This window comes from Parasteatoda tepidariorum, chromosome 3, assembly GCF_043381705.1.
Source record: "Parasteatoda tepidariorum isolate YZ-2023 chromosome 3, CAS_Ptep_4.0, whole genome shotgun sequence".
Lineage (NCBI taxonomy): Eukaryota > Metazoa > Arthropoda > Arachnida > Araneae > Theridiidae > Parasteatoda > Parasteatoda tepidariorum.
In genome coordinates this window covers 98,609,927-98,636,822 of record NC_092206.1, presented here as the reverse complement: position 1 = coordinate 98,636,822, position 26,896 = coordinate 98,609,927, and the positions used below count along the sequence as shown (strand labels likewise).

General features: G+C 28.3%; 1 protein-coding gene across 2 annotated transcripts in view; it reads left to right on the top strand.

Annotated features, from left to right (window-relative positions):
• The first annotated feature begins 1,076 nt into the window (after window positions 1-1,076).
• LOC107438413 (TBC1 domain family member 12) overlaps window positions 1,077-26,896 on the top strand; it is a 37,904-nt gene continuing 12,084 nt past the window's right edge. Inside the window, exons 1-11 of one of the 2 annotated variants that reach the window (XM_016050703.3) lie at window positions 1,077-1,345; window positions 7,760-8,631; window positions 8,737-8,889; window positions 9,813-9,895; window positions 9,984-10,101; window positions 15,129-15,316; window positions 16,679-16,764; window positions 17,278-17,349; window positions 22,329-22,457; window positions 23,722-23,831; window positions 25,962-26,065. In XM_016050703.3, coding sequence (XP_015906189.2) covers window positions 7,790-8,631; window positions 8,737-8,889; window positions 9,813-9,895; window positions 9,984-10,101; window positions 15,129-15,316; window positions 16,679-16,764; window positions 17,278-17,349; window positions 22,329-22,457; window positions 23,722-23,831; window positions 25,962-26,065 — 1,885 coding nt within the window. In that variant the 5' untranslated portion in view covers window positions 1,077-1,345; window positions 7,760-7,789. Of the gene's footprint in view, window positions 1,346-1,556; window positions 1,816-7,759; window positions 8,632-8,736; window positions 8,890-9,812; window positions 9,896-9,983; window positions 10,102-15,128; window positions 15,317-16,678; window positions 16,765-17,277; window positions 17,350-22,328; window positions 22,458-23,721; window positions 23,832-25,961; window positions 26,066-26,896 lie in introns of those variants that run through there. The other variant, XM_043047514.2, reaches the window with a different exon arrangement.

Below are 26,896 nucleotides of genomic sequence, written 5' to 3'. Positions count from 1 at the left end.
GTACTGTTAATATTACGTTACAAACCCTTGTTAATGCTAATGGCTCGACTTTTGTTTGCTTTGGACATAAGATAATATTAAAAATTTTCAATACCATTTCCAAACTTGTATGAATATTTTCAGAGACTATGAGGGTCATATTTTAATCAGATATTAGTTTTATATGTGACATGTTGTGCAAAAAAATACGAAGTATCTACTTTAATTTTCGCTCGAAATATGCTCGAGATTTTACGCCTCCTCAACTAAAATTCTTTTTTTTTTTTTCAAATTTACTCTGCACGATTTAGACATCAAGTATTTGAAACTAAATAAGACTATTTTCCTTAATGTTTATTTATAATTTTGAAATATATGACTACTTTCAAAAACTTGACGTGGTGTGATTCGAACCCGCTACCATTTACACTTCACGTTTTCGCGTCTGTGGAAGGATGGTTATACATAGTATAGTTCAAATCTGGAGCAGAATTCATGATCACAATACTTGAATACACTATTTGGGGAGAACACAGACTCAATCTCCAAAGGAGCATCCCGCTTCTTAAATGTATGGGAAAGAAGCGCGATGTTATCCCCTTCCCTAATACTTTCCGTATTTAAAAGATAGTGAAAGTAATTTTTAAAATAACCACAATGTGTGATAACTTTGAGCATAATGTTGAATGCAGTTTTGAGATACATATAGTTCGAAATTTAAGTTATTTGAATTGGTTAGAAAATCAAGAAAGAAGTCAATAATAATGAAACTAATAGTGAAATCCTCAGAAATGTTGCCATTGAAAAAGAGTGCTGCTATGCGCCACCTATAGCTCATATTACACCTGGCGCATCATTTAAAATGGCTCCTTACGAGGTAACTCTTTTAAAAACGTACATAAATTCACCATATTATTTTAAATACCTTCATTACCTCACTGAATGTCAATATATGATTAAACACAGAATGTTGCATAATTAGTGAAATTTTAAATTCCATTTTCAACCACCTCACGATCCTCTTTCCAGAAATGGATGTGCTGTCCTCATGCGTCAAAAAACTCAACTATCAAAATCCTCTTTTTTTCGCATAAGATGTATTCAACCAGATTCTCTAGAGTAGTGATGTGATTCAGATAAGATTACGAGCGTCACTAATTTTTTTGTTGTTGTTGAATGGGTGTTTCCTAAGTTAAGCGTGAGTAGTGATGAACATGGAATGTAGTAAATAGTTACAGAATTTACCAAGAGAAATTACTTCTTGTAGTTAGATTCTAATATTTCTCCATTGAAAATCTTTCTCACCCTATGAAGTCTCTCTCGTAAATTTAAATAATTGTAAAATAAATGGATTTAACCTATTAGGGTAAGTCATTTATGCATATTAAATAATAATTATTTAATATATATATTTTTGCATTAGAAATATTACAGAAATACTTGTTTGCATCCTATAATAATTTACAATTCTTTGATTCTGTGTTATAAAGTTTATATAGTACAGATCTATTGTGTGTTATGCGTCATACATTTTGACAGCTGATCTATCAAAACATCCCGATTTATCCTCCCGTGACACTATTTTGAAAATCATTTTAATAATGCGGATTATTCATCTTGCTTTCATAGCTCGGAGGTGATTGTGATTATGATCGTTACATTTATTGTTTGATTGGATTTTTATAAACAAGTTTCGCCATTGACCCCTATTTTAAAGGAAATTCTTAATACGTATTTGTTTTCTTAAATATGCGACCCATTTCAATGACTTACAAACCATTATGTGTGTTCTATAATTACTTTAATATGGATTGATCAAAATTTAATTTGATTTTAGTAAGTAATGTATTATTTTTGATGTCATTTATATTAGTGTTTAATCGTCATTTATATTTTGTGTATAATGACTAATACAATAATCTTATTTTCTCATTTTTGTGCATTTACATTGCTCATTGTTTATTGGTGTGAATTGTACTTCCTGCAATTATCTTTTGATTAAATTTTGGCCTACTGTCCATCTTATACCTAATGATATATATATATATATTTATTTATCAGGGGTCTATTTAGGTTTTTTTGAGGGGTACCTATTTACACCTATTTTGTGAAAATTAAAAATTTTATTAAAACATCAACTCAAAAATATGGATTTATCGTTTCTTATGANATATATATATATATATATATGTATATATATATATATATCAGGGGTCTATTTAGGTTTTTTTTTGAGGGGTACCTATTTACACCTATTTTGCTATTTTGTGAAAATTTAGACATAATTTGTGAAGATTAAAAATTTTATTAAAACATCAACTCAAAAATATGGATTTATCGTTTCTTATGAAATACAAAAATAAAATTTTAAGGAAAAGTATTTTGTGAAACTACCATATTTCCTAGAGTTGAATTTGTGAAGGTACCGCTAAACGGTAGTAAATTTGGCCTCGGCAGACCTCTGTATAAATATATATATAACATATGCCATTGATCCCTATTTTACGGGAATTTCTTACTACATATTTGTTTACATAATATGTAGTCCATTTCAATCCATTAAGGAGCTATTAGCTATCTTAGGATTAGTCTATCTTTCTTTTTTTCTTTTCATTAATTTACTTCACATTATAATTGATATAATATTAAGTAATTGAGTGCAACCAACATTAATGTTTTATTTTTGATCATTTTTACTTTTGAAACAAATATTTTTTCACATCACTGTACGATTATATTGTATCATATGCTTACATATAATTATATGATTTGTAATTCCTACTTTTATTGTTTGATTAAATTTTGACATTATATTTAAGGATCCGTATTATATTTTTTTGTCAAAATCGATGGGTGTTTCAGAGGAACTTATATTCTGGCTTTTGTGTGTTTTGTACTTACTAAGATTACATTAAAAATTTTCAATAATATTTACAATCTTGTATGGATATTTTCAAAAACTGTGAAGGTCATGTATTAAATGGATATTAAGTTAATTTTATATAAAATATGTGATGCAGAAAAAAAACACAATATTTATACCTTAATGTTACCTCCAAATATGCTTGAGATTCTGCCTCTTCTAAACTGAATATTTTTAATTTTTTTTTTTTAATTTACTATACTTAATCTAGACATGTAACATTTCAAACTAGAGAGAGAAGAGTTTTTTTTCCTTTAATTTTCCATTAATATTTTTAACGTATTCAGCTATTTTCGGAAAATATAATGTGGCGTGATTCAAACCCACGACCATTACTTCCTCACATTTAATGGAAGAATGGTAATCCATACAGAGCTTGCTTCTAATTTGGAATAGAAACCATGATCACAATGTTCGAATACACCATCTAAGGAGTTGGGTGTATACAGATTCCATGTTAAAAGCCTCTCCCTTCCTGTTTTTAAAATGTATGGGAAAATATCGCAACAGTATTCCTTTCCTTAATAGGTACTTACTGTATTAAGAAGAGAGCCAAAATATTTTTTTTAAATGTATGCAATGCTTAATTTGATCACAATGTTTTTAATGCAGTTTTGAGATCCATTGCGCAATGTGCATTACCTAATCTTTTGTTTTTGTTACATTTTTCAGTTATAAAACATCACATCACATCACTGTATGATTATATTGTATGTTTATGTATAATTATATGAATTTTAATTCTAACATTTATTGTTGGAATAAACTTTAGGACTATATTTTAAGGAGATCCTTATTATAGTTTTGTCAAAAACGATGGATGTTTTAAGGAAATTCTTAATACATTAGAGAACCGATTATCCTGAACGATCGGAACCATCACGATTCCGGATAACTGATTTTTCCGGTTTTCTGAATCGCTACAAAATGCCGTTTTTTTTTTTAATGTTTATAAAACGAAACTAAAAAATTATTATGAAATAGTGTTAGAAATAATAAAAAATTATAAATAATAATACACTTAAGTTTAAATAAGGAAAGAAATTATGAAATAAAAATTGTATACAGGCTTATATATGTTATTAATGTTATTATTAACATTAACATATATAAGCTATTTGTGCTTATGTGAGATTTGTCTACAAACGGCTTTTAATCCGTCCTCAAAATCAGTTCTTTCGCCAACTCGATACGCCGTACGCTCTAAATAACAAAATGGGCTCAAAATCTTGCAGGAAAAAAAATTTTTTTTAATGGAAGTAAATTAATTTCCAGTTCCGAATTTCATTCCGGTTATCTGGTTTTCCGGTTTTCTGATTTCCGGATAAGAGGTTCTGCACTGTATTTGTTTTCTTAAATGCGTGATTCATTTCAATAAATCCATATCTGCTATGGATCATCTCTAAATAGTTTAAAATGGAATGATCAACATTGATTCTCTTTTAGTCAATAACTTTAAATTATAATTGCTAAAATTAAAACAATAATTTGAGATTAGAAATACTTTATCTTGGTTTTTTAAAACTGAAACTGACTTTCATATTTCTATACATTGCTCATTGTTAGTCTCTGCAAATTTTAATTGTTTAATTAGATTTTCAAACACATTTTACCATCAACTCCTAATTATTCCTGTAAATATTTACATTTTCACTGACTAGCTTCTATAGTAGGTTCTAGACAGAATTGGACTTATAGAATTATGACCCAAGGCCAACAGCAAAGAGTGAAAAGCTGCTATTCAAACTCTTTTAGTTAATGCAAATAAATAATTTTTTATATCCTATATTAGTTTAATTGTATTGATAGCTACTTTGTTTTATAAGATTAATCTGACCAAATAAATGCTACTGAAAGCTAAATGTAAGAAAGTTTATTGTATAAATAATAATTAATTTATAAGAGAAAAAATTAATTTATTGAGAAGAGTTCTGTGTCTGTATCTGCACCAAAATAGTCACCAAGTTTTAGCTACTTCCAGACAATAGTATGAGCCAAACATAAAAATACAAAAAACTTATACGTGAAATTCATAACCACCCCCAAGTTAATCACTATATATTTGTCTTTCATTTATTCCAAATTAAACTGCCAGGTAATTTAATTTGCTGCATCTTTTGATTTCTGTTTGTGTGAACAAATATTGATATTAAAATATCCCACATTTTGTAAACAATAGTGTTTTTTTAATATTTTTTTCCATTTTTTTTTAAAGTTTGCCATAAAGTTTTATTTGTTATAGAAATAGCAAAATGGGAGAATTAATAACTACTTAATACTTTGTAGGAAATGTATAAGAAATAAAGCTTGCTTACTCGCATAAAACTATTCAAGTTATTTAATTTTAATTAGGGTTGCAAGTTTGTTGTAGGATTCACGTCTTCAAAATTCTTTTAAATTTAAGTAATCCAGGAATATGAAAACAGCTAAAAATTATGCACTGAAAGATGTAAACATTGTATAAGTAATAAAATATACTAGGTAAAAATATATCTTGAAAATTTTGCAATATTTATTTTTTTATTTAAATGGGCAAAATTATAAAATATTGTATTCTATTAAAATTATTCTAGTTTTTCCACTTTTTTAAATTCTTATTGCACATCAGGTAGGTATGGTATCTATTCTTGTGAATATTTCGCCCCAGGGGGTAAGAAGACCATCTTATTTGACAGGATTATTGTCATTTTGCTATTGATTTTTTCTCCTGAAAGTTCAATTTATTATTCACTATTAATTTTTAAGTTCAAGAAAATTAATTGCTGTTAAAATGAAATTAATTAATCAAAAAACCAAAAAATCTCTTGTTTTTAACAATTTTTGTGAAAGTGTCCGCATTTTGAAAGTTTTAATAATTTTCAGAAAAATTAATAATTTATAAAATTTTTAACAGTTCTTTGAAACTTAATAAAATTGAATAATACTCTAGGTGAATATAAGATTTAAGGATTAATATAAGATAAGGATATGATGAGATTAAAATAATAGGAGATTTATTATAAAATTCCGTGAATATAATAGGAGTAAGATTTTTGTTGAATATAATAAGATTAACACTTTATTAACCAGAGCAGTTAATTCAATTAGTGAATTGAAAATTTAAATCAATATTTAAGTCTATTTTTAAAAAAATCATTAATATTATAATTAATGAGAAATATTTAGGTGCCTTTCTTTTAGGTGAATGAAATTATTTATTCAGTTTCAAATAGTTTAGAAATTTCTAATTCCAACTTAAAAATATGGTCGTGTAAAACTGCATACAATAATCTACTTCTTGAAATTTATATTGTTAACTTATAACTTTATAATTGAAAATTTATTATCATGATTTCTGATTACGAATTTATAATTTGTTTAGAATTGCATTTTAAAAAGATATTCTAAAATTGAATGAGCAGAGCCAGATTTTATATATTACTGTGACATATAGAAGATATTTTTTTACATAAATGTTTTTTTTATACTATCCTTTGTTTATTTTTTCTGAAGGAGTGAAACAGAATTTATGCATTAGAAGATTAAGACTTAAAAAGAGTTGAATTTTAGAGAGATTATGAAGAGATTAAAAACATAGTTCAAGATTAGTATTTGACTAATTATTAAAACAGAGATTTTTAATAAAGCAAATATTCAAATTTTTGAAATAAAATTATACTTTAAAAAAAGGGTTATATGGTTAAAAATTTTCTTAAATTTTTTTTCTCCTTTTATTAAAAAAAACTTATATATTTTACAAATAAATTTGTTGCCATTAGTTTTTGAAAATTTTTTAATAATTTGTTATTTGTGTTGATTAAATTCTGTTGTTAAATAAAGTGATTCATTAAACTATACATGCTTTTAAAAAAAATAAACTGCTAGTTCCCATTATGCGGAGAAGTACAAAAACCAAACAAGTAAATTCATGTAATTGAATTACTTTCCTTTAAAATTGATCTAAAATAATATTAATCTTATCATTATTAATTATTAAGTGCATTAATGGAAGAAAGAAATTTATACATATAAGAATTTTATATAAGAAAAATTGAGAAAGTGATTATTTCATTAAAATCTTAATATTAAAAATTTTAAGACTTTTTATTTATTTAATTTTATTTGTATAGTAATGTGGTGAAAGTTTTTTTAAAAAACTGTTTTTCTTTAAAAACTTGAAAACTAAAAAATTGCAAGTTAAACGAATTTTTTAAAATGAAAAATATGTTATTTAATGGGGATAACAGTACTTACACGTTCAATTATCAAGTAGCCCAAAACCAAAAAGCCACTGCTAAGTTCTACTACCTGCAGTAAATTAAAATAAAAATATATAGTGGCTTAGCTGGTAGGGGTACGCACCATGTCCCTTCAGCATGTCCTGTTCTATGATGTTTTTTTATTTTTCTGATGCCACTGTCAGTTTTTAGTTGTCAATTATCTCGTTCCTAACGTAATAAAATTTACATTTGAAAGTTAATGTGAGATAATCATTCTTCTATTTTAAGATTTAGTTTTAATTCAACTTAATTCCTTCTCATGTTTTGGTGCATTTCTATGCCCTAATTTCCCAGTCTACTCCATGTTAATGCCATTTGTTTTTCTTTCTGTTGTTCTTTCTCTTATAAAAATGATTTTCATAAATTTAATATTTAATAATCATTTTTCTTTTATCTTAAAAGATATCGCAAATCAAATGTCTGTTTTAAGCAAGTGTGTCTTAGTTTTTAAATTTTTCTTTTGCTTTTCTGCATATTTGTATGATTTGTTTATGAAATGAGGCAAAAATTTATGTATTATCATGTGTATTACTTGAACCCATCCTTTATCTTTTCCGATATTTTAGTACAGTAAATGCTGTTTTTCTTATAATTTTAGGTTCAACTTAGCTCATCAGCGTGATGGTCGATGCCTTCTTCTGGGACTGAAATACATTCTCTCAATGAAGTTTGGACGAAGAAGCAACTGAATTTAACAATTAAGTCTCCTGCCAAACCACAATCTGAACTTGACACCAAAGAAGATTTCGATGATTTGCTGCATTTAAAATGCAGGCTTATAAATACCGTAGGAAATGAAAGCAGTGAAGTCGACGTTAAACTTCCCTACGAAAGGCCTCTCATACACAGGAAGGGATCACCAGTTTACACAGTAGGCAAAAAGGAGAAACCTACGTTAGACGAGGTTTTAGGAAGCATACCTCTCGTGTACAATCCATTCACAAAACAACTCGAGCTCGAATCTCGCTCAAAATCACAAACAAAAAACTGTAAACACATTCCTCATAGGTTTGGAAATGGAACCCATTTTCCAATGGATCGTGATGGCTCCCTTGCATCGAGGGACTGCTGTGGTGAAAACAGAATCACGGCCGCCGGTTCTGAAGAAGCACACAAAAACCAGCACAAATGTCGGCTTTTGTATTCCGAGAAAGGTGAAGCGATGGGTGGAAAAGTGGAAGAGGAGGAGAAAGAGGACGTGATGGACGAGATTAATGACGATATTTGTGCTATGAACTTTGAGAATCACATTTCGCAATCTCCCACCTCCGCATCTCTTCAGCACACTGACACTTCATCGTTCACGAGTATGTCCTCCGCTGGAACGGAAGTATCATTTTGCATCGGAGGCTCACAGGGAGGATCCAACCTATCTCTCTGTTATTCCTGTGATAATTTACAGAGTCTACCTGAAGATTTCCAGAAAGGAACCAAACCAAAGAAATGGGGTCTTTCAAGTTTTCTTTTAAAGTAAGTAATGTGTAGTGTAAATTTTTAGTATCTTTTGAAAGCATAAATTTTGACTGAGTTGTGCTAATCATATTTTTAATAATGAGTTTTTAATTTTTTTTTTAGATTGCCATGGAAGTCAAAACCTACTATTGAAAGTGAAGCTGAGATATCAGACCAGCTGCAGCGTTGTCCCTCAGCCTGTTCATCAAGCAGTCGAAGAAGTGATGAATGCATAGCAACTTCTACTACTGCCCTTATTCTCGAAAACCGACCCTCGTGAGTGTAAAACTTTGTTACATCTAAAAGTATAAAACATCATTCCTTGACGCTCATTTTTTTTCCAGTAGCTGTTTCTTTTCAGTTTTCTTTTTAAATACATTATGACATTATGTGGCTGTATATGAAAAAGTTTTAAATGGTGTATTATGAGAGTTTCACATCTTTGTAACCAAACTCAGTGTCACAAATCTGCATCAAAAACACAAGAAATTGCATTTATATTGTATTGGTAAAAATATTATTATTCTTACATTAAATTGCACATCATGTAATGCTAAATATTAAATTACTTTTCATGTAGAAACTAGCATATGTTGAAAAGAAAATGTCTTGAAAAAGTCCNAACCGACCCTCGTGAGTGTAAAACTTTGTTACATCTAAAAGTATAAAACATCATTCCTTGACGCTCATATTTTTTTCCAGTAGCTGTTTCTTTTCAGTTTTCTTTTTAAATTCATTATGACATTATGTGGCTGTATATGAAAAAGTTTTAAATGGTGTATTATGAGAGTTTCACTTCTTTGTAACCAAACTCAGTGTCACAAATCTACATCAACAACACAAGAAATTGCATTTATATTGTATTGGTATAAATATTATTATTCTTACATTAAATTGCACGTCATGTAATGCTAAATATTAAATTACTTTTCATATAGAAACTAGCATATGTTGAAAAGAAAATGTCTTGAAAAAGTCCTTTTATTTGCTTGAAATATCGACCACTATAGCACTATATGCTAACAAAAGATTAAATTTCCCAATTGACTTTCTCAATGAGGTATTTTTTGTCTAATTTCATGTTAAATGTATTTATTATTGGACTGAATTTGGCTGTAAAATGTTCAAAATTATTATATTTTGCTTTTTTGCCCCCAAAAAAAATGCATAATGTGTATATGCTTAAAATTATATTGTAGGAATCTCCCTGCAAAATCTGTAGAGGAAGAAATTAAGCACAAGCAGCTTTATGAAGAAATGGTTAAAGGAGCTAGAAAAAAAGGTGTGAGCATTTTTGTTCATTTTGTAAACTTTTGTTTTTGCAAAAGTTAAAATAATTGCAATCTTGTTTTTTTTAAAAATTGTTTTAGAATTACAAGATGCTAAGATTAGAAAAAAGCAAGCATATCACCAACAAAAGCTAGAAGAGCAATTAATTACTGCCACTAAAGCCTGGAATGAAGATATATTACCTAATTGGACCTCTGCGTATGTACATTGTTTTTGTTTAGATAATGTCAAAAGAAATCTAGAGCCTTGATTTTTTTTAAAAAAATGTGTTGTAAATCATTATTTTACTAGCCTAAAATTCAGCAGATAGAGGAAAACTTTTCATGTTAAGTCTTAAATAATTTTGTGTTTCATTAAGAAAAAAAAATCTTCTTTTGAAGTGAGTTATCGAAATTATTTTTTTATCTTTTTTTTAAATGATTGTTAAAAAGTATTACAAATATAATCTATTCGTGTATAGATAAAGAGGAAGATGTCTTAGAGGAAATTTTTTATATCTATGTACTATTATGTTTATGTCTGCCTATAGTCTTTTTGTTCATCATTAGTTCTTAAACAATTTGTATGAAGTCTCTTCCTTAAATAATTTAACAAATTTATAAAATAATTTAATAAATTTTAATATCTTATTAGAGCTTTAAAATTTTTTTTCTCTGAAGACTAATTATTTTGAAAATATTGTTAAATGTCACATTATATTTAAATCAACCAATGAATTTGACTTGAGTTGTGATTAAAATCATGATTTAAAACACTTGAATGTTTTTAAAAAAAATATTTTTTTTTCTTCTTTCATTTAACTAGTCATTATTTGTAATGGCTATGTTATCATTCTTGTGTATGGTTTTGTATATTCAAAGATTAGAAATAAATTGGGAAATAAAAAAGCCAGAAAATTAATATTTTTGAACAAACTGTTCATGCCTTAGTTATTTTTTGAAAATGCTAAACATATTATAGTATTATCTAATGTATTAAATTTTTTCCCCTTATAATTTATAACTTTTGAACAATATTCTAAAAGCACATGTTAAAATTTTTCCTACAGTTCTCTGATATTTTCCTTCCTTTCTAGTTTAATATTACTCATTTCATTACTTTTTTTCTGAATATATGTGATCTTATGATGATTAATAAACCAATAAATGTGTATGCATTCTCATAAATGGAACAACAATTCATTTTCTTAGATAGTAAAGTTTATAATGTGATCTTTAAACAACTTTATTTTATTATATGTCTACTTGAAATAATGTTATTGCTTAAAATTTTAAATAACATTTAAAATTTTACATATGTGTCTTAATTACATTTATTCAAAATCTTTAACTACACTTCACATTTAAATTGCATATTTTGTGTTGGTAAAAAATTAAATATTTTTAAAAAGTTACTAGTTATCAAATAAAAACAATTTGACTTAAATGAAAAAAAATATGATTTCAATAAGAAAAATCAATTTACTTCGATTTTTAAAAAAAACACTTTGCCTAAAATTATTTGATTTATTTCTTGCATGCACAAAATAATTAAATAAATGAAATAAACATTCTTAACATGGCATTGAAATTCTGGTTATCAATGTAGAATTTTCTAAGTAGTATTATCAATTGAGCATTATTTAGTTATATTTACAATGTAAAGATTATTCCAGTTAAATTGATGGACTAATTGTAAAATCCTTATCGTGGTGGTGTGGTTTGTGTGTGTTGTCGATCCCGAGAGCTATGCCGGCGGTAGCTTAGCTACTGGCAGGGTCACCCAAGCCGGACAGGTCGAAGGAGAGACACCAGACCAAGAGGAACACCCTAGTCCTCCAGGTTGGGGGTTGGGCGTGGGGCTAAACTCAAGACAACCCCGGAAAAAAAACTCAAGTTAAGAAACCTCAACAAAATGCAAAACCCGGCTCACATCCACCCAGACGACTCAGAACGAAAAAGAACTTGAGATTTGGAACATAGAACATTCGCACCTTGTATAAAGCAGGAGCATTAAAGAGCCTGATAGATGTATTTGTTGACTACAGACTTGACATCCTTGCAATCCAAGGAATCAGATGGTTGGGCAATGGAATTATGGATAAAAAGGATTGCAGAATATACTACAGTTGCCAGGACAAAATTCACCAATTCGGTGTAGGTTTTGTCGTGAGCAAAAGACTAAGAAAGACTGTCATCAACTTCCAGGCTATTAGCATGAGACTCTGTAAAATCAGGCTAAAAGAAAAACATTACAATACCACCTTAATCTGTGCTCATGCACCAACTGAAGAAAAAGATGCTTCTGAAAAAGATATCTTCTATGACCTGTTGATGAGAAGCATTAACTCGTGCCCAGCACAAGACATGAAGATCGTTATCGGAGACTTCAACGCTAAAATTGGAAAAGAGCAACACCTTAGATACCACGCGGGTGCTGAAAGCCTGCACTACTACACCAGGGAAAATAGACAGAGACTCTTTGATCTTGCAGTCTCAGAGAATTTGTTTATTTCTAGCACAGCATTCCCACATAACGAAGTCCACAAACACACCTGGCGATCCCCAGATGGCTCTACACATAATCAAATTGACCATCTACTTGTGGACAAGACACACCGCAGCAATGTACTTGATGTGAGAAGCTGCAGGGGTGCAAATGTAGATACAGACCATGTACTCGTCGTGTCCAAAGTGAGACTTCGACTCTGTAAAAGTTTTTATCAAAAGAAGGAAAACAAGGACTTTAAACTTGACATTTCTAAACTGAAAAACGACAAAATTCTTAAAGAGTATAACATCAAGCTATCCAACCGACTTTCTTAAGGAAAAGGAATACCGAACATTGTTTTTAACTGGAATACAATAAAAGACATTGTCTTGAAATCTGCTAGTGATACTATTCCAGAACTGGGGCGTCCTTCCAAAAACGAATGGTTCGATGAAGACTGCCATAAGGCAACTGAGGAAAAAAATCAGGCATATAGACTAATGTTACAGAAACATCGCACACGTTTCTTTGAAGAACAATATAAGAACCTGAGAAGAATAGAAAAGAAACTATATAAAGCAAAAAAGAAAGCCTTCTTTGAGAAATCACTGGAAGATCTGGAAACCATGAATAACCAAAATGAATGTAGGAAGTTTTAAAAAAAAGTCAATTATATGTGAAGTGAGTTTAAACCAAGAACTATTACCTGCAGAAACAACGAAGGTGAACTCGTAAGTGAGCCTCAAGAGGTAACCAAAGTTTGGAAGAGTTACTTCCAAGACTTGCTAGTAGGCTAGGATGATATTTCTGTCCCTCGCAACAACCCAGTAGATCTAGCCATACTGAGGGATGCAGATAACCCCCCACCTTCAATCGATGAAGTGATAATGGCTATTAAAAAACTCAGAAACAACAGATCGGCTGGTCCCGATTGTATCCCATCTGAGCTTCTTAAAACTGGCGAACCCCAGTTTATTGATGCTATCCATAAACTCCTAATTGAAATCTGGAACACTGAGAATATACCCATTGAATGGGAAGAAGGTTCCATCTGCCCTATTTTTAAAAAAGGAGACCAACTTGAATGTCGTAACTACAGAGGTATAACACTCCTCAATACGGCATATAAAATCTTCTCCAATATTCTTTTCAAAAGGCTCCAGCCTTTTGCTGATAAAGCGGTCGGAAATTACCAATGTGGATTCAGGCCTCAAAGGTCTACCATTGACCAAATTCATACTCTAAGACAGATCCTTGAAAAAACTAAAGAGTTCAACATCAGGACTTTTCACCTATTTATAGACTTCAAAGCTGCCTACGACAGCATTAAAAGAGATAAATTACTTGAAGCGATGAACGAGTTCGGAATCCCTACAAAACTCGTAAGTCTCACCCGTGCCACTATCAACAATGTGAGATGCAGGATTAAAATCCAAAGCCATCTATCTGAACCTTTCATTACCAAAAGAGGCCTGCTTCAACGAGACTCTCTTACTTGTCTGCATTTTAACCTGGCATTGGAGGAATACATACGGGATAGCGGATTAAAGCGAGGAGGATCTATTTGGAACAGATCTCTCCAAATCCTCGCTTATGCGGACGACATTGATATCATAGGAAGATCAGAACGGGCTGTTAAAGATGCCTTTCAAGCCCTTGAGGCCTCTGCTATAAATATGGGCCTTTCCATTAACGAAGACAAGTCCAAATTCATGGAGTTTTCAAGCTCAACTGTAAACTATAGTGAACCTTTGCAGATAAACGGACATTCCTTTGAAAAGGTTAGAGAATTTAAGTATCTTGGTACAATTATCAATGACCAAAACAAACTGAAATCTGAAATTGACAATAGAATCAATTAATGGCCAACAAATGTTTTTTTGGACTAAAAAGTCAACTAAGATTGAATTTTATTAGTCCAAAAACAAAACTAAAATTATATAAGACACTCACTCTGCCTGTCTTGCTATACGGAAACGAAACCCGGACTTTAAACCTTGATGTCCAACGCCCGATAGAAACGTTTGAAAGAAAGATACTTAGAACTATCTTTGGTGCCATGCCAGAAGGGGGATGTTAGCGAACACGGTACAACTTTGAACTTTAAGAGCTCTATAAACATCCTCAAATTATGCAGATAATCCGAAGCAACCGACTAAGATGGCTCGGCCATATATGGAGAGGCTCTGAAGATAGCCCTGTAAAAATTGCCACCTTCAAGAACCCTCAGGGGTCCCGCTCTAGAGGTAGACCACCTACTCGATGGCTCAACGACACCGAAAACGACCTCAAAGTACTGAAACTTAAGAACTGGAGGGGAGTTGCCATGGACAGAGGTAGCTGGGAAAGGCGTGCTGTTGAGGCAGCCAAGGCCTGCAAAGGGCTGTTGCGCTCCTGAAGAAGAAGAATTGTAAAATAATTTATTAACCTTTGAATGCATAAATTTGATTCAAATCAGCGAAATTCATCTCTAAACTATTCTGAGTACGAAATCGATTGTTTATGTAGCAAAATATGCTTTTCAGTAACTATAACATGTCATGTTGATTGAATGCTTTTATCAGAACCAACACTGACGAGAGAAAGTTTGTTTGATTTTTTTTTACTATGTTCCATGTATATTTGGTTACTATGTGTATGACATACATACTAAAATATTTCTTGATCATAATTATGTTTTGCTTATTAATATTAATTTCTCTTATTCACTTTTTTGAATCTATAGTTTTATTAACCTGTGCACCTTTTGTTTCCAGTAAGGATTATAGAAAAACGAAAGATTTGTGGTGGAAAGGTCTACCTCCAAGCATTCGGGGACGTGTCTGGAAGTTGGCTATTGGAAATGATTTAAACATTACCCAAGAACTATTTGAAATCTGCACTGCACGTTCCAAAGAAAAGATCTGGGTTACCACTGATGTCACATCATGTGAAAATGGTGAAGGTAATTTGTGGAAAATTTAAGTTCTCTATCTATCTAGATAATTTTATTAATTCGCTAGGATTGAAAAACTTTTCTTTTTTCTTATTTGGTTATAAATTCAGCATTGCAATTGAAGTAATCTATATTTATAACAATAGAAATATACAAATCAATTCTTAACAATTTTTCTATTTTTAATTATGAAGTATTGATTTGATGAAAGTTCAAAAGTTGAATTTATTTATTAGTTTTATATTTGTACTTAAAAAATCATTCATTGTTTCATAATTTTTTTTATGTATCATAACTTAAAATATTTTATTAAAATGGTTCAGTTAAAATTTTGAAATGATGATCTCAACGTTTACAGGATTGCAGTCTTGCCCTGCTTTTTGGTAACACCTGATAGAAGTCATGAATTTGATTGACCCCCTTTTTCCCCCATGTCCCCTGAATCCCATTTCAGGTCTTTCTTATAACTTTTTAGACTTGTTTTTTTTAAAGAGTAGAATGATATAAACATCAATTTTAATGCTTATCATTATACATATTTGCTTACTGATAATTGAATTTTAACTTTTTTGCGGGGTAGGATATATCTGGAGTGTGGAAAGAAAGCAAGGTGTATGTGTTGAAAAAGTGTTTAATGAAATAGAATAGCTCAAAGTTATTAAATTCTAAAGTAAAGAATGCTCGCAGAAATGTCAAGATATTTTCCAAAATGATAAAAACTTCATTGCCATTTTCTTTTTCTCTTGCATACTTTTATAGTATAATTGTTGTTAAAGATAGCTAAGTGAACTTGATTTAAACTTTCCTCAATAACAAGTATGCTGTTCATTTGAAATTTTTATTAAAAAGTCTTTTAAAATCTTCAAACAATTTAATTACATAAGATGACAAAAGAATGCTATATATTTGAAAAAAAGAGGACATCAGTTTTAAAATAAAAATATTTTAATTATTGAACAGCATTATTTCAAAAATAAACATCAATATAAAACAATGTTATCAAAGTGTATAAATTAGTTTACTCACTATTAGACTATGTAGTTAAGAATAGAAATAAGTGGAAATATAGTTAAAAATGTAATTTAGAAAAAATGTAGTTTAGGATAGAAATTTGAATTTTAAAACCACATTTTAAAAATTTAGTTTAAAATAGAAATAAATCAAAATTTGAATGAAGATGGAATTTAAAATTTATTTCAGAAATATTTATATTTTTATTTATTAATTTTTTCACTAGTTGTGTATAAAAAAATCTTTTCATTATTTTTAAGACCTGATTATATTTTGAAAATAATAATGTTTCTTTTTTTAATAAATTTTGTGCAAATTCTTTTTTCACTCCTTAATTTGTTTGAAAACATTTATTTGCAGATGGAGCAGACTCTATGGAAAATGCTGCAGATTTTATTAAGCTAGATGTTTCAAGAACTTTTCCTCAACTTGGTATATTTCAAAAGGTATAAATAAAAGCTTAATTTTTCTCATTTTTTAATTTCATGTAGTCTACTTATAATTTTCTCTTAAGAGTGTTTCCTGTTTACACCTAAAAATTTAAAATTAAAAAAAAAGTTTAATGTGACTTAATTTTTTTGCCAAAATGAGGCAAATTTTAATGTAATAAACAACTTAACCATGGCATTGTTAAATATCCATGATAATGAATCTGATTACTCTATTACTTGTCATTTATCAAAATTATTTATTTATCATAATTGTGAATATTTTTTGTCCTGATTGTCATCTAAATATTGAATTTGATTTCTTGTAATCCAGATGTCATGGAAATACAAGTAATTACTCAGTAAACATTTACTGCAATCCATTACAGTAGTGATCAGTTTTTGCAATGGATGCTGAACTTTAGTAGTTTGCTGTGCCATGTCTGAGTTTTCAAGTTTTATAGTTGAATGAAAATAAAGTGATTATTTTTTTTTCCTTCATGTGTTTGGAATAAACTTTTAATTTTTTAGGGTGGACCATACCACAATACATTAGAGGGTATTTTGGGTGCCTATGTCATTTACAGACCTGACATTGGATATGTAAGTGTGAACAAAATAATAATTTTGTAATTTTTTTTCTTATTTAATTTTAGGATTTTTTGTTAGCACTTAACTAAATTCTACTCCAAGATTCCACAAAAATCAGTAGTCCATATTCCATATTTTTGTAAGTTATATGAAAAACTAGTAATCCTTTAAACTATTACCCGTCCTTAAACCTCTCCTTACTTACCCTTTGCATATCTAAAATTTCTATTTGTAATAGGGATGTAATGAATAGTGGTTTGGCCCAATACCAAATATTCGTCCAAAAATATCGTCTGAATCCCAAATATTTGGCGGTCGAAAAATACTTTAAAGAAAAAAATCATTGATAAATATTTTTATATATAAATGAGTTTAGTTATTAAAAATAATCAAAACTTAGTTGTATTATTGGTATGGAGTTAAAGGAAAAAAACTTAAATAAAATTGTTTACGATATAAAGATAATTAAATAAAGGCATTTAGAAGTATTTAAGATAAATAAAAACCTGACTAATAGCTATGAAAAAAAAAGTTGTAAAGTTGAAAAATAGAAAAAAAAGCATTGTCTTAAAAACAGGACTTTACAGCTAAAAATATTTTCCATCAAATGTTAAATGAGATAATATCTATCAGAAATGCTTTTAAAAATGCAGTGCTATCATCCAAAAAAGAAAAAGATTACAATACAAAAGCAAAACAGAAAAAATTAAAAATGGTCTTAGTTTTTGAAAAAAAAATTTTTAAGCGACACATCTCAGTTTTCCAATTTCTGTATGTCAAGAAAAAGTGGAATTTGAAGTCTAATAGAAGCCCTCTTATTTGCTGCGTCATAATAAAAATGTCTATAAAAACAAAAGTTTTTTGAAAAAGAAAAAGCTAGATGAAGACCAAAACAAAAATTGATCTTAATTTTAAATGAAAGATTTAACGCTAAAAATCTCACTTTAACTTTTTCACTTTGCTTTTTTTTTTTTTTAAGTGACCATAAAAGAATATAATGTTCATTAGAAATGGTCTTTAAAAAATTATGTCATATTAAAAAAAAACGCTGATGAAAACAGATAAAAAAAGGCAAAAGAGAAACAGAAAGAAAAATTGTTCTTAGCTTTGAAATATATCTTTATCGTTGAGAATCGCAGTTTTGTAAGTTATCTGTCTTACCATACAGGATAAAGGGAAGAATAAAGTCTATTAGAAACGCTCAATTGAAATGCTGTGTTTAATAGTTAATATAGATAGACAACAAAAAATGAAACAAAAAAAAAACTTTCAATTTTTAAAACATAAAGTGTTGAAAAAGCAACTAAACTACTTGCCTGAATATAAAAAAAATATATATGTACAGATAGATCAGCAATACATTTCATGGTTCAGTACAGAGTAATCTAGTTTCGATTTTTCAAATGATGCTTTTCCTTTTGTCTTTCAAAGCATAAATTAACAAGTTTTAGAACTTATTTAAATGTGTATTAAAAAAGTTTCGGATAATTTATTGTAAAAAATACGATTTTAGATTATTCTTTATTGAATCTATTCAAATTTCCCTCCCTTCCCCTTCAAAAAAAAAAACTTCATCAAAAGATACTTTTCCAAATAATACTTAGCTGAATATTTGACCAAATATTTAGGTTAACATTCGGCCAACCGATTATTCGGCAAAAGGGCGTAATAGGCAGAATACAAAATGATGGCTGAATATTTGTTACATCCCTAATTTGTATTATAGGTTGATAATTGTTTTGTGCTAGAATATTTGTGATGATTTGTATTGTATAAGATAGTAGTAATCTTTTAAGGCTAATGCATTTTCTATAATATCTCCTAGTTTTTGGGATCCACACTTATTTCATTTTTTACATTAAGTGATATTTTACTTTTTTTTTAGAGCAATATCGATTTATTTTAATAATAAAGAGAGGGTGTAAGATAAATTGTACAAAATATTTTCAAAGTCTAAGAGTAACATTCTCAAATTAAAAGCCTTTTAAATTTGGCTCATTTAGTCTTATTTGAAAATATTAAAATTATTGTAATATTTTAACTTTCTATGTAGCAAAATTGATTTTATAAATTTTTTTATTGCATCTGAATTACTTCTTTGATTTTTAAATAAATGTTTTACATTTATGTGGTTAAACATTATTTGCGTAAAGAATTTTATTTTAAAGGGAAAAAAATCAGAATGTCTAAAAATTTCTTATGACACCTACATTATGGAATTTTTTATCCATTGACTCCAGGTTTCTCCTAAGTTTGTTGAAATTGGTTTTAAAAAAAGTTACAGTAGAAATTCGATTTAACAACTTTCGTAATGGCTGGACAATAACATTGCTGTATCAGGTACATAGCGATTCCTAGGGAAACAGAAATTTAAATCTGTACAACTTTTATTATATTTTTTAATTGTTAAATACAATAATAAAATCGGAAACTTAAATGTAATTAATTTAAAAAAGATATGTTGATGACAGTTTTGCTTTGTTAGAGGAAAATAATTGTAATTTAGATCAAATTCTTAATGTTATGAACCATTGATTCTTGCATTCAGTTCACCTTTGAATTAGAGACTGATCAAAAACTTCCTTTCTTAGATGTTCTTGTGACTCGGAATGATAATTAATTCCATACTACTGTCTTTCGTAAACCTTTTGCTGTTTCTCTTCCCCCTCACTACAAATTCTCCCACCATCCCAATCAAAAGCTTGCTTCTTTTCGGTCTTTTGTCTACCGTGCAGTAAATATCTGTTCTAACATTAATTTTCTTGATGCAGAATTAAATTACATCAAAGCGATCGCTCATGACAGAGGTTATTCTCCTAACATTATTGATAATATTTATAAAAACTTAACTAAACAATCGCCTACCGATAAACCTTCCAAAGAATTTTCTAACAATTTAGTCATTTTAGCCTATTTTCCTAAAATAAGTCAGCAAGTTGCTAGTATCCTAAAGAAGTTTGTTTTTAATATTATTTTCAGTCCCATTAATAAGATAAAATTTTCTAATCNCGGCGAGGATCGAACCCACGACCTCTTGGATATGGGCCCAGCGCCCTACCGACCAGGCTTTCCCGGCCTGCCTTTCATATATTGACCAAACTAAGCGTGCCTTAAAGTGCCGTGTCAAGGAACATGAAGCCTATGTCAAAAAAACAAGAATTTAAATGCTCATCTATTGCCCAACATTGTTGGGACTCTAATCATGATTTAGATTTTTATGAGTCCTATAATGTTTTCAAAAATTCCAAACTGTTGGTCAATGACCTATCCAGCGTTCCCTATCCTTCTCCTGTTTGGAAATCTATGATTAAACCTAACTAACCCTCCCCTTTTTGTTCCTTGCTTCCCGTTTGTCGTCATCCATTCACCCTTCCCACCTATTGGCCGTTGCTCTAACCTCCTTGTGACGTCACCTTTCTCTATATATTTACCCTGTTTTCTCTCATTTCTTTCTGTTGCACTGATGAAGGTTGCCCTTTGAGCATCCGAAACAGCTGTCTGCATTTATAAATATTTTTGTGCTCTTAATGTTGTTTACTTTAGTTTGTATTTTAGCACAAAGGTCTCCCACTTGTGTATTCTTAATTAATTTAGTTGATAAGAAAAAATTTAACTATTTTAATGAAAAATAATCTGACATTGTTTACCTTCTTTTTTGTTTGTCTTAAAGTGCACAATGAATTATCAAACAATTCAAGGGTATCCATTTCTCTCTCTTGTGCTGCATGACCTTGGAAGAAGAAAAAAATGTCTGTGTCTGCGGCATAACTGCTGCTTCATTGAATGATGCTGGTGAATCTGAAGATTCAGTCTTTTTCATTCCTTGGTTCATCACTACTAGATTCCATAATTTCAGCTATTGAAATCTCCTCTGATTATCAAGTCATTAGATAGTTATCACATTAAAAATACCCCATAAAGTTGGCTTCAGCTCTGTTCTGTGGTCAGTACTGGTGTAAAACTATATTTTCTGAACTCCTTTTCTGGAACATCAGTATTTCAGAGAAATAATGAGAAAACTCTTTAAATGCCTGAATTTTTTTTTTTACGCTATTGCTTTAAGATATGAAAAGGGATCAAGTTGAAAAGATGTTAAATCTGGGAAATAATTATCTGCGGTTGATGTTAAGTTTGATGCTGACTCTATGAGGTTTTTGCAATTCATTTTTGGTTGCAAGGCGGAAGACCGCACGTTGTACAGCTCTAATGAAGGTGCTTTTGCTTTAATTTTGAATTTTAAATGTTTAATAAGTTCACATTATTTCAAAACTTCTTTGGAAATTTTATGTGGGAATTTAAGAAAGTTAAATAAAAATTGTTATTGTGATATCTAACTGGTGCTAAAAATTTTAATAAATGAAAGTTGTATTGTCATATATTAAAATAGCTTTTGTTCTCAATTTTTGTTATTCGTAGTATTTACAGATCTGGAATTTAATTGTATAATATACTCTATTGAATAATATTCATTCTCTTTTAATTAGTTTTTTTTTATTAAGTTAAGTCCTTGCAATTTATTGTAATATCTAACACAACACATAATTTTTTAAAGCTTATAACTAGTTAAAGCAAAAATTAATGCATATATTATTGCCATACTTTGTATTCAAGAAATAAAATTGTAGTAATACTTTCCATGCTCCATATTTGTTTTTAATTTAATTCAAGTTATTCTTTCTAACTTGATTTGTTANCTTCCTGTGATTATTTTTATTTTATTTATTTATTTTTTTTACTTTTATTTTTTTTTATAGTGATAGTATTCTACTTATATAAGGAATTTGTATTCTAATTTTTTTTATTTATTTATATATTTTTTAGCTTTTTCTAAGATATTTCTTTTATACTATGAATATGTGTTGCTTAAATGTGCATACTTTCTCTAACAATGCATTTTACTTCATTTATAAATTAAGATATTAATATTTTTTACTTTTGTGAATCAGATTTTCCAGTCTTTTATTCAATATAAACCATAAATTTTTTTTTAGGTCCAGGGAATGTCATTTCTTGCTGCAATGTTACTTTTAAATATGGATGATGTTGATACATTTATTAGCTTCTGTAATTTATTGAACAGGCAATGCCAGTTGTCATTCTTCAGAATTGAGCAAAAAATGGTAATCAGTTGACATCAATAGGCTATACAAAGCAGAACATCACAAAAAAATAAACATTTAATTACATCCCTCCATTAACAAATTTCTTAATTAGTTATTTTAGATATAAAATAAAAAATAGTAGTTTTAAAATATTTTGTAATAATGAAAAAAAATTTATTTAAATTTTAATATAGTTTGTATCTGTAACATTAGTCATAAGAGTTACGTTTAATGTTTTCTGTTATTATTAATTTTTTTTTTGTAAATAAGTTTAAAAAAAAACATATTACACTTCATGTCCTTTCTTTATATATAACGTTTGTGACATTTCATATTTTTAATCTAAATAAAGCATTTTTAATTTTCTCACCATTTTCTTATATGCATAATATTAGGCTCTTAAAAAATATCTCATATTATTTTTTAAAAAAAATGTTGAGTTAAAATTAATAATTAAATAATTATTAAAATTATTAAGGAAAAAAATTTTAAAAATAAGAACGCCTATCAAAATGTATCATCATGGAATTCATCCAATGTAATACGGTTAAAATTTAATTATTCATAAATAGAAATTTTTTGAACAGGAAGTAATTTTCTTTTGTGCTATCTGAAAACAGGCTAGATATTTTTAAAAGTTAATAACTATAGATATCTTCTGTTAAGAATAGTGCTATTTTAACAATATTCTGTGAATTAGTCTTTTATTAACATTAAAAACAATTACTAAAAATTTTTTTGTTTTTATTACATGTTATAAAACAATGCTTCGTGTTTTGTGACACTTATATATTTTAGACAGAGAATTTTAGAGTAATAAGCACTGTAGTTGATAATCCCTTAATGAAATATTAAATATATTTATTTCAAGTTATGTAATAAATAAGTAATAATTAACTATAAATTTTTTTCAAAAATAGATAAATGCGATTTTTAAGAAATTAAAATTAATCTTATGCATTCTTAATTAACAAGTAATTAAATTTAAGAATTGTGACTACTAAACTATTAAATTTAAAAAATCTGACTATTAAACTGTTTAAAAAAGTAACTTATTTTTTTGTGTGAGGGAAGTGAGATAATTTTAATGTGAAATTTTTCTGTTGGCTGAAATTAAAGATCGACTATTTACACTTAAATTATAATGTATATTTTTAAATTTAAGGTTGCCTAATTCATGTATGTACTGAAATGTAAAAAAATTATGCATTGAATTTGTTATAAAAAATTTTTTTAAAAAAACTTCAGTATTTGTTAATAATAATTATTTTTTACATTTTAGATGACTGCTTATTATTCAGTTTATGAAGAATTTTTCAAGGAAAACTTGCCTAAGCTATTCAGTTTGTTTGAGAAGCAAAATCTTACGCCAGATTTATATTTGGTTGATTGGTTAGTTTTTTTTCCTTTTTTTTATTTCTCAAATAATCTTTGTTTAAAATTATGTACTAATGTTTGTCTAAAGTATAATAATTTCTATTTTTAATGCTTTTAATTATGGTTTTTATGTAAAGTGAAATTGAGTTTTGTTTTAAAACTAAGTTTAAAAGTAATCTTACTGTTGCAAAGGCATTGCAGCTGCTTTTGTGAACTTTTAATTTGAAATGCAGTTTGTGTTATAGAATCTTAAAAATAAAAACCATGTTTCAAATGCATTGCAGCTGCTATTTTGAACTTTTAATTTGAAATGCAGTTTGCACTATTGAATTTTTTCTCTATATCTTTCAAATTTTAAAATTAAGTTTTTATTTATTTTTTTAAATAAGAATGATTAAGAGCATGCTTATCATTTCGCCCCTGCTTCTGTAGGTTGAGTTTTGTTGTGCAAGCAAATTCCACATATTTTTATTTTTTCCTTAGTCCATGTGTTGGTCCTATATTTATAAATTTAAAAACAATTATTTTTGTAATGTTATATTAGGCATTGAATAGAAATGTTTTTTGTTTCATGTTCATACATAGCTGCAAATCTAGTAGATCATCTAGTGTTTCCCAATTTACTAGTTAAATTTAGAATTTTTCTGGTTTCTTTATAATTTAGACAAATCCATAGTTGAAGTAAGACAAAATTCAAGTCAGTTTATTTTTCTTGGCTACTTGTTTGCTTGACAATTTAAAAAAAAAATTATAAAACTGGGATTAAATAGGAATTAGAATTTTTATAATTTATAAAGCTATTTCTTTATAAAACTATGAGGTTTCTACCACTATTCCTTGTGATTACTTCAGGTTCATCTTTGTTTTTTTTAAGAAATGATATTTTTCTGAAAAAAAAAAGAATAATTTTGTTTGTAAAATATATACTTTTATTATTATATTTACCTGCTATAATTTTATGTGTTTAATTGCTATAATTTTTTGTAAATCATTATGTTAATTGTAACAAAATGAATGATTATTTATATTTGAGAAGAAAAAATCATCTGTATTTGAAAAGAAAAAAATCATCTGTGTTTGAAAAAGAAATTTAACTAAGAATGCAGAATACAGATTGCGTTACTAAATAAGAAGAAATAAATGAGAATTAATTTTACATGTCAACGAGACTGATAACAGTTAAAATATGGTACAATTTTCATCTATTTTGCTTTAGTTTTTTTTTTTTTTTTTTTAATTTTTTTTTTTAAATGTAAAATGTTAGGATGTTTTATCTGACAAGATCTATCCTCTCAGTCTCATTCATTTTTTTTTTTTTTTTTTACTTTTGGCATCAACTTAAGAGTAAATATAAATAACTATCTTGAGTCTAAAATGAAATTTTCCTTAAGAAAGGACAAATAGTCAATATTCAAAGCAAAAAAAAATGCGAGAAAAAGTTGGGGGGGGGGGAAGAAAACACTTAACTGAGAGCTAAAAAACTTTTCAGCAAATTGGAATTTTGAAAAAGAAAACTAAAAAATTGCTCTCTCAGCAAGTCATATTTTCACTTCTTAGATGTGTTCCAGTGGCCAAAGATTTGAAATATTGCAAAAGTGCACTCCAGGCTGCATTGCAGCTTGTAAGGGACTACAAGAGTATCTATTACTACAAGTCAAGTAGTTAATTATAATCGAACTAATATTGAATGTTAGTTTTTATTCCAACTAACTCCATGTACATTTAAGTACACATTATTATAATTTCAAGTTTCTAAATCATCAAAATGTAATGTAAAGCTAAACACCTAGAACAATTGCTACAATTTTTATTTTTTATTTTAGAGAGTATATGAAACCTTTCTGCTACTGAGAATTTTCTAGTTGAAATTAGTTAAAATATTTAAATTTTTTACTATGAAGATTTTTTTTTGACTTATATGCAATTGAAGACTAATGTTAATGTTCAATATGTCAAAAATTTTTTTATATACTACCTTTAATGTCTTACAAATATTACATGAAATATTTTATATTGTACAAAGATTTAAGTATTTGATTTTCAAAATTCTATTCTATATGAGTTTCTTTACTGTTGTGTTCGTAACTATAGTTTATAGTAAATTATCAATTTACCGATAAGAATTTTTTTTTTTCTTTTATAAAGGTTGTATACCTTATATAGCAAATCCTTGCCTCTTGATGTTGCATGCAGAGTTTGGGATGTATACCTGAGAGATGGGGAAGAGTTTTTGGTCAAGACTGCTTTAGGTACTAATTATTCACTTTTGTTATTTGAATTGCTATTTAACTTTGCATATGTATAAAAAGTTTTGTCTGTCAGAGGTGATTGTATTCCAGGAATTCCGGGTTTTTCATATTATCCTTCCCGGTCTAAAAATTAGGAATAAGCATATGAGTTTTCTGGGAATATTGCAAAATTCCACGTTTCTCCAGGCCATTGGTTCTCATACTTTCTCTTATTCAAAACGTATAATCTGATAAAATTTTCAGTAAATTTCTCAATCTTCAATTAAAATTTTGAAATTTTCGCTAATTCCCGCTAACGAGATGCTTAAATATATGTGATTTTCCCCACCACTTGATTTTTTTGATTTTGATAGATTTTCATCATTCTGAATATTTAGAAATGCACGGGAATCTGCTCATATCGCAATTCCTGTTTACCGGATTTAGATATCAAATATCGATTTTTGTATTTACCTAATTTAAAAGTTACACATTGCGATACGTAAAGTTAAAGTTATTTAAAAAGTACACATTCACATTGTCTAAAAATCATACACTGCAATTCGTATTCATGTGATTTAAAAAACCAATCTCACAATTCATATTCACGCAATTTTAAAATTCCAACTTTGCTTGTAAGAACTAACTTTTTTCTTAAATTAGTTACTATAAAGGTGTGATACTCTTCATTGGTAGGTAATATTTAAGAAAAATTATATTAAATGCGAGAAATGTTATAGTAGATAAATTGATATTTTGATATCCACTTTTTGCACATAAAAGTTTCCAGGTTTTTCACTTTGTGTAATAATTACCCCTGATCTATGCCAGTTTTTGGAATTTTTTTTATTA